The sequence below is a fragment of the Taurulus bubalis genome (genome assembly GCF_910589615.1).
Source record: "Taurulus bubalis genome assembly, chromosome: 15".
NCBI classification, from domain to species: Eukaryota; Metazoa; Chordata; class Actinopteri; order Perciformes; family Cottidae; genus Taurulus; species Taurulus bubalis.
Window position 1 is genome coordinate 7,045,979 of NC_136603.1, and position 9,476 is coordinate 7,055,454.

Here is a 9,476-nt window from a genome sequence, read left to right on the forward strand (position 1 = left end):
TCCCAGTACATGGCTGCTTGGTAAACCATTACAAAGTTGCCACCCTTTGTGATTTGCATTTGATTCTCTGAGTCGAATGTATATCGAGTGACCTTTGACCTGCTGCAAATATAAACCCGTCTGGCTGCAGGAAAAGGTAAATGACTCATGTTCTGGTTGATCACTTCAACTTGTGATCCTGTACCTGCATGCTTCCTCAATGATATGAAGTCAGTGGCCAGTAGACGTGTCATGTGACCAGTGAGAAGAAAAGAGTAGTTTTTCATACAGAAAGATAAGGATTCAAAGTAGAACAGTACGAGCTCTATACTGGACTACACTGTTCCTTACACATGCAAATCCCCCAGCTGTATTTAACTGGGAAATGAGCTGTGCGTGTGCGTGTGTGTGTGTGTGTGTGTGTACATGCAGGGTAAGGATCTACTGCTTAGCCATCTTCTCAGACCTGGTGAATAAAAATAAAAGACCTTCGTGTGTGTGTGCTACCTGAAACATAGGGTGTCTACATACATACAAAGTGTGTGTGTGCGTGTGTGTGTGTGTGTGTGTGTGTGTGTGTGCGTCACACACATACACACGACATCTGTGTCTATATAAGCCTGTCCCTTCACCTGTTCATCACCTGCTCTGGGGGCAAGCCTCTGATGACACAAACACACGCACTCACACACACACACACACACACACACACACACATGAAGAGGTGCGTGTAGAGACAAGGACAATGAATGGGTTAACAGAAGACAATGAGAAAGCTGTTCATACAGGTGAACATCTCACACATGCCCACAGGGGGACAACACACACACACACACACACACACACACACACACACACACACACACACACACACACACACACACACACACACACACACACACACACACACACACACACACACACACACACATACACTAGCCCGTTAGTCTAAACCTAGAGCTCAATCTAACCTTTAACTTTAACTTTAAATCAAGTCTTTACCCTGAATATAATGGTTTACATAATGGGGACTTGCATGTTGCTCCCAAAAGGAAGTTGAGTCCCCACAATGTGTGTGAACGGGTTTATATCCCCGCAACATGAGTAATATACACCCACACACACATACATGCACTATTCATAGTTGTTTCTGACATTAAATACTTCCAAATAAACTCCATCGCAGTCCTTTGTAAGTTCTTGTTTTGGTGCGCTGTGATGCTTGTACTATAATACTAATATTGACCATTATTTTTTAAAAGAGAAGGCCAATTTGGCAAGTTTCTGCAAATGTTTGCAGTGTAATACACACACTGGCCGCTAGATGGCATCAATGATGAATGAAAATACATCTTTTAAATCCTTGTGGTTATTGCAAGGGTGTCGTAACTTTAAAATTCTAAAACACCAAAAGATGCAAGACAAAATACCAGTGAAGTCATATAGTAAACATGTATTTACACTGACAAGGAAAGCTTGCTTTTTAAACCGTAAATGTGTTTCAGAACTGATGGTTTGCCAGTGGAGTCACAGTTTGTCATTGCACACCAAATCATCACATATTAAATATTATGTTTATATTTTGTTTATTTTGTGAATACAATCATGTACTGTCTGTTATGTTTGAACATAACATACATATTAATTGTGTTAAAGTAAATTTGGCTATTACTGTTATAAGCACACAAAGCTGTTTGCAGAAATGTAACAATGAAGGCAAATCCATAAACAAATGTGGAAACACTAGAAACTGATGTCCTTCCAATTTAAAACACGGTATTTGAACACAACATTCACAATTTAATTCACAGGTCTTTAAATCACCATGCCACATTTAATGTATTAATGTTACTGGTGTTTTTTGAAGCTGTAACTATTTAAAATACAGGAGAAAAAAAATGTATATATATGTTCAGAAAAATCTATCATACACCTATAATTGAAATCATCATTGGAGATTTGAAAATGGTTTTAAGCTTTAAAAAAGATAAATTAGATTTTTATTAACACAACAGTATTTTGTGTTCCAATATGAGATATGTTCTCTTCCTAAATTGTATTAAACGTTCAGCCCTTACATTTCCTAAATTGTTCTCCCTTAAAGATGATTGTTTCCTAATTCTTATAATAAAATACTAATCTTCTTTAAAATGTTTTGTCATGAGTGTGGTTAGAAGTGTAGGTTACCAAAGCTACAGTCCACACCGATGTCTTTCCTTGCAGCATATTGTAACATCCTCCCACGCATATGAACCCTGTGACATTGTGTAGCATCCTATTCATTTGGGGGACAATGCTCCTCATTTCTATCAGCAAAAATATGTTTTAAAGCCATAAACAAGAGTATATAGATCAGGTTCTAGCAGTTCATGCAGTAGACTCAAGCATTGGAAAAGAGGAAGATGAAGAAGCCCTTGAGATGAAACTGTCCTTGGGCCCTTTCCCCACCTCTAGTTTAGGATCCAGCGTACCTTCAGCCGAGAGGGAGAGAAAGAGAGAGAGAGAGGAGATGAGCTCCCAGAATGTGTCTATTATCCTGCCACACCAATCAAACTGTTGTGTCAGTGCGTTACCATTGTATGGCCCCGGGTCCCTTTGCCTCTGACCATGGCTGCCATATTGATGACTAAGTTAGTTTGGGGCTCTGAGGACAATGGTGCTCTGGACCCTCCACAAAGCGCGAGGATAATGCTCCCCTTTCAGCTGGCCCGCTCAGCTGCTGAGTGTGCAAGGCTGCTGGGCAAATGGAGCGGCGCAGGTCCAGCGGGCCCGGCCCTATAAAAGCACAGGCGAGGGTCTCTCTCATGACATTGGTTTTACTGCATCTGTCCCACCTCAGTACTGTCTGTAAGTATATCAACACACTGCCTCAGGCTCAGCTAAGCAACTGCCATCAGGGGGCAGCTCTGTGTGTGAAGCCCGACTGCCACCAAGGTGCTGCCCATATTGATAGATGGGCAGCCATGCGATTCGATTGGAACTTTAATTTTGCTAAGAAGTAGAAACATTGTAGCTGCTTTATAGTTGTTTTTTTCAGGTAAAGTAGTTTAGCTTGGTTAGTCATGCTAGTGGGAACAGCTGGATATATTAGGCCTTACTGGTGTGCTTGTGTTTGGCCTGTAGACATCAAACCATAGTTTGGTCAAACTAGTGGACTAATGTGCTATTTTTTTAATCTTCAAAACTGAAGAAGTTAAGCTAAGTATGGTTAGCAACTCCTGTTCTAAATGATTGCTGTCGGTGAACTTTAAATGCTGCTGGAGACAGAATGCATGCTTTTAATGTCTCTTACTGATATGTGGTTTGCTGCTGTGGTTTTTACTTCATGTAACAGTAATATAATTTAAGAGGAGACATGTCTGTGGTTCTAGATTGAACCTCTTCAATGGAAACAGAGACAAATCAGCACTACGGAGACATGGAAAAATGGCAGAAATTGTACTCTTCTTGTGACACTTTTCCAGAGTGAAGGTGCAATAATATACTCGAACCTGGTTTACATCTAGCTAAAAAACTAAGATTGAAGTTTTGAGTTCATTTAGATAAACGCCAGCATCACCTTATTGTGTTATAAGTCTGACCAAAAAAGAGAATACGCTCTCTCGAAACATTTGTGTTTATTCATTCACTTTTTCCGGTCCTCTTGAGACGGCCCATACACATGACATGTATTACCCTAACTCTGTTTTTTAAACTCTCCACCTTTGCCAGAGAGAAACCCCGAAGGGAGAAGCAGCAGCCATGAACACTACACAGATGGAGCAGATGGGCCAGTTCAAGATCACAGTCTGGGAGGAGGAGAACTTCCAGGGAAAGCGCTGTGAGTTCATGCTGGAGTGCCAGAACATCATGGAGAGGGGCTTCAACAAGATCCGCTCCATCAAGGTTGAGAATGGACCGTAAGTGCACACTGTAAAATTGTACCTGAATACATAGTATTAGAGTAATAATGAGAGTGAGAGAATTTCCACAATATGTTGGTTTGTAGTCTTTATCAAACGCACATTGCTGCTTAACAATTGCCTTTTCCCAAACCATATTAATAACTAATAGCATCCCATTATTTGCTTCTCTTGGAATTGTAATTTGATCTGCTTGAAAAAGCCCAAACAACCCAAACACTGACTCTACTCAGAATAACAAAAACCATAAATTACAGCCTACGGCGTTATTGCATCGCTACTTGGCATGTATCATTTGCATTGTGTGTGTGTGTGCATGTTGTTGTGATATGAGTTGGATGTGTGCAGCTGCCGGCTATGAGCCAGAATGGCTGACTGACTGGCGATCAGATAAAAAGCCCTGGGTGCAGCAGCAGCAGCAGCAGCAGCAGCAGTATTTCATGTTTGCTTTGTGCTCCCTTTGACAAAAGGAGCTGCATGTTGCTTTCCCTCTGGGCCATTCGCTAGGCGTTGGACTCTGTTGTTTAACAGAAAGGACGGTTCCAGTGTTGTTGCACTGAAACGACTTTACATTTAGTGGCTCAACATTGTTTTTAGTTTAGAGTTCTATCAATGAATTATTGATTTCTAGATATTTTACACATGGTCTGCTCATTTAAACTCAACATTTCAATCCTCGTCCTTCTTTTTGTCTCCCTCATTCTCTCTCCCCCCCTCCAGTTGGGTTGGTTTTGAGTACCCTGAGTTCCAGGGACAGCAGTTTATCCTGGAGAAGGGAGACTACCCTCGCTACGAGGCCTGGAGCGGAAACAGCAGCTACAGAACCGAGCACATGCTTTCCTTCAGACCCATCAAGTGCGCCGTAAGTGACCGCATCCTCCCACTCCTCCCGGTCTTTGTCTGTTTACTGGTCAGACTGGTCAACTTTCTCCTTCTCTCTTTCTCTGCAGAACCACAGTGACAGCAAGGTGACCATGTACGAGTGTGAGGACTTCCAGGGCCGTAAGTTTGAGATGTGCGATGACTACCCCTCCCTACAGGCCATGGGCTGGTGCAGCAAGGAGGTGCCCTCTATCAAGGTCAACTCAGGAGCGTAAGTTACACATCTTCCTCGGCTTATTGGCATCCCTTTCTCCTCCCCCTTTTGAATCCAATCACAACCCAAAACAAAATGATTTTGGTCATTTGTCAACCAAAAGTCTGCTATAATGTTTGTGCAAAATGTAATCTTGTATTCTGGGATCTGACCTTGGCTCACCGCCTCTCTCTCTCTCTCTCTCTCTCTCTCTCTCTTTCTCTCTGTGTGCAGCTGGGTGGCCTACCAGTTTCCTGGTTACCGTGGCTACCAGTACATCCTGGAGAGAGACAGACACCAAGGCGAGTACAGAAACTACAACGAGTACAGCACCCAGGCTCACACCAACCAGGTGCAGTCCATCCGTAGGATCCAGCACTAAGCCAGCCTTCTTTCTGCCTGCCTGACCCAACCTGTAAAAAAAAAAAAACTCTCCCCTGAACCCCGTTCCTCAACTTGAACCCCGGACAGACCGCTGTCACAGAACAGGAGACGGACCAACTCTTTCTACCACTCTGTGGTCTGCATGTATGGATGTCTACTTATTCTACCATGCTAAAGCTTGTTCTTGAAATAGGAAATAAAGGCTTTTCTTCAAAACCAGAGACTGTTTGTCGGTATTCCTTTTTCTTTTGACTTTCTTTTCGCAATCACCAAAATGTAACGAATGAAAATCCAAATCTGATTGGCTACATTGAGCTGTCAATCATTTTGCACCTTGGCTATGATAGTAGTAGCACAGGTGCACAGACAATGCAACATCAGAGCCCCTTCTTCTCTTTTGGCTTCATAGATCAGGCTGTTATTGGAGATAGCTTTTGCCTTGTTTTTAATTAAAGCACTTATTTAGCCTTTTAGTGAGCATGGAAAGATTTGATTCAAATCTCTCTCTTAGGCTTTATGATGTGTCACTTTGTTCTTGTCAGATTGTTTTCCAATTTCCAATAAACAAGAGCACCAGATCACATTTGTTTTCTATTATTTGTTCTCTACTGTTATATTCCCAATGTACCAGTAAAGGGAGGAACTGTAAAAAAAAGCAACAGATAGTCCGGTTGGCCAACTCTCCTATCTAACAGTCAAGCACTCAACAAACACATAAAGCATTCAACGTGAATCATCTTTTGAAAAAAGAAATAATTCAGATTCAAGTTCTCTTGCGTGTGCCAGACACAGAGGGACAATAAGATTGCCATAAATAATTCCATGGGCTGATAAAGCAATTCAGCGGATGCCAGCAGAGACAAATGTAATGCATGTCAAGCCTTTAGTCATTGATGAAAAGTATTTATCTAATCCTGAACCCGGTTTGAATATTTATCAGATGACTGTTTTCCCCTTTGGAGCAACTGTAAAGACATGTCACGTCAAATGAAGACACTTTTTTTTCGACACATAAACAAGTTTGACAGCTGTGTCCAAAACATCAACCTTCCATGAGTTACTAAACATTTCTGTTTTACAACCTTTGTGAAGAATAATTTCTGATAGCCCAATGTGTTTTTTTTCATAGATTATGTATTTATCGTCAAAGATATAAGGCATGATTACGTTTAGCTGAAAGATTCACAAGATTTTAAGATAAATTGTATTAATGACATATTTAAAATACACTGCTTTCACATCATACATTGACTAGTTTGATCAAAGTAAAAAATCTTATCTTTAACCCTTAATGATTCCCTTATTACATCTTCACATATCCCACATGGTGATGTGGATGTGTGAGGATTTCTAAGATGCACCCACTGGCACCCTGAGGCCCTCTGTATTCTAAACAGCATACACACCACAAGAGTGGTCATAGAATTTTTCCAAAAAAGTAAAATAAAACCCAGATCACATATTCTAATGATTTACCTCCCCACCTTTGCACGCAACTGACTTTTAAAAGCTATAGCTTAGCATTTGTTTGCTTATTGTAACGTGGCTCCGTCATGTTGATCTTACAGTCACATCATGTCACAGGGATCCTGGAGTGTGTTTACCTCCACACACACTCCTCCTGCCGGTCCAGGACCTGGGATTCCGTGTCACACGCCCACACACATGCACCGGCACACTGTCCCACACCCAAAAAAAACAGGATCTTTTAATAAATGTGTAACCATGCACACACACCTTTCTCAAACATGCATTCCTCTGCACACTGATTAAAGCAGCTCTCACAGCGGCTTATAGAGGAGGGACGCTTGGCGACGGCCACACAGCTCACAGCACCGGGGTAAGTTGGAGGCTTTTCCAGCAGAAGTTTGCATTGATTCTTCTTCTATCATTTTTACGAGGGTGTTGTGATTGATTGCTTTGCAAGAAATGAATTGCAGTTGGTTTTTACATTGTAAGAATGTGTCAAACAGATGAAATGATATCCGCCTTGTCACAGAATGACTACACCTGAATGGCACACTCTCAAAGTAGTATTTATGTTTGTTGACGGGGGTTTATGCAAGATTAAGATGCTTTAGCTTAACACATGCCTCCGTGTTACCTGTAGACTATTTACAGACGATTTGTACACTATCAGACGCTGACTGAATTACTTTTTTACATACATTTTGAATTTTAAATAGCAACACATTGATGTGATATAAAAAGAGAAACTGTGTTATTTGTTTTCCTCTTTCTATAAGTGGACTTCTTGCCTCCTGCACTATTTTCCTGCCACTGCATCAGCACAGTCCGGCTTTCGAGGCTTGTTTTAAGTTGCCTGCGACTCATACTTGGACACAGGCAGCTAAAGCAAGTCTGGGACGCCAGTGACGCACCTACAGCCACCCAGGCCTGAGGAACCGCTGCCATGTGAGGAATGGACAATGCATCTTTTCTTCCAGGAGGAAGGGACATGGGGGAATATTTGCTCATTAATTCTGCATTGATCGGCTGCATGATATTTCCTCCTCTTTGTCTTGAAATCATACAGTTACAATGTGTAAACCAATGGGACAATCACAGGCTTGTGTAGTCTGATGCAATATGTTTTTACAAAGCCTGATCATGTGACCAGGAACTTCTATGTATTAACATGCAAGCTATATACACATAACGACCTGTCATACACTATACACGGCATAGCATGCAGTACATACACGTGACCTGTGTTTGCATATGGGCGTCACTGAGCTCAGTCAGGTGTCACGTTATAGAGCAAACACTGAAATAGAATATGAATGGTTAGCTTACTATTAATCCAGTAGACACACACAGATATGAAGATGGAGATTTGAATTCATAGTTTTCTGTTGGGTATATGCACTGTAATGTCATTTCAATGTATCATTTCTAGCTTAAATAAATAAAATAAAAATGTTTGTGAGTTTTTCTGGTTAGAATCCATGTAATCTAGCAGGAATTATAATACATTGCATGTTATGTTCCTGCAGTAGCATTTACCAGCCTGCGTCTCTTCATGACACATGTTGACAAACCAGATGACAAAGCACACAACCCTGGCAGAGATACACTTGTGTTCATGTCAATGTCTGAGTGTTAACATAATTCTCTTTTTTAAATGTTTAAAAATGCTTTTTTTGTTGCTTCCTTGATTCAGTCCCTCTCATTGAAGGAATAGACACGTCTTGGGGTTTGTTGTCACACTCATAAATTCAAGATTCAAGATATTTTTATTGTCATGTGCACAGATAACAGTTACAACTCCATACAATGAAAAGCTTATTTTGCTAGGTCCTCCGTCCACACAGAATTACAATAAACACACGCACAAATTACATGTATATGTGTTGCTTTTAATCAAAGTGCATAGAGCAGAGAAATAGACTGCATAGTCTTGGATTGATCACATTCAAGAGAGATTGTGTGTTAAAGATTATGATATAAATCACTTACTATTCAAATGCCACAACCACAGTTTGGTTCTTTATTAGCCTAATGTTAAGGGACTGCATATCAACACTATTTGCACCTAAATCTTTGTAAATGGAAAAACTGATTGAATTCAAAATAACACAGTTTAATGATAAGACTATCACAAAGGGTGTGTATACCCAGCAGGCAGGGCAATAGAGCCCACACAGCTTCACACAGTCCACTGCCTCTGAAAAACACCAGAATTAGAAGAAAAAAAAGAATGATAACGTCATGTGAGCATCCGAAGCCATGGTTTTAAAGTTACAACCCTCCGATTGAGGCTATATAACCTTAAACCCACAAACAGAAGGTCAGGGGGATGAAATGTCCTTGCCTTCTCGTGTGCACTGAGGCGTCCCTTTCAAGGTAAATATTCTTTTCCCAACATGAAATAGGTCTTTGTTGTTTGCCCAGAGGTAAAGAGGCGGAAAAGTGAGGAGGATCTGAACTGGTTTCCATGTCAAACACTTCAATTCACCATAGAAACTCAGATCTTAACGCGGAAACTTTATTAAACTGTGATGGTGGATTGATAAGGGCCCAATTTCTATCGGCCTCTTTTTATTGTGGGCACCAGGCAGGATGACAGAGGTAAATTGCTCTTTTAATTAAAGCAATGCACCAGGGGAAATTGCTGTCTGAATATTGTCTCAGAG

At 41.0% G+C, this 9,476-nt stretch overlaps 1 protein-coding gene across 1 annotated transcript; it reads left to right on the forward strand.

The window, feature by feature from the left end:
* Positions 1-3,720: 3,720 nt before the first annotated feature.
* cryba2b (crystallin, beta A2b) lies at positions 3,721-5,338 on the forward strand (the record flags this gene model as incomplete). The annotated part of the gene is made up of 4 exons (XM_079230350.1): positions 3,721-3,878; positions 4,602-4,743; positions 4,832-4,974; positions 5,191-5,338. The coding sequence occupies 4 exons, from the start codon at positions 3,721-3,723 to the stop codon at positions 5,336-5,338; spliced, it is 591 nt and encodes a 196-aa protein (XP_079086476.1).
* Between the last annotated feature and the right edge of the window lie 4,138 nt (positions 5,339-9,476).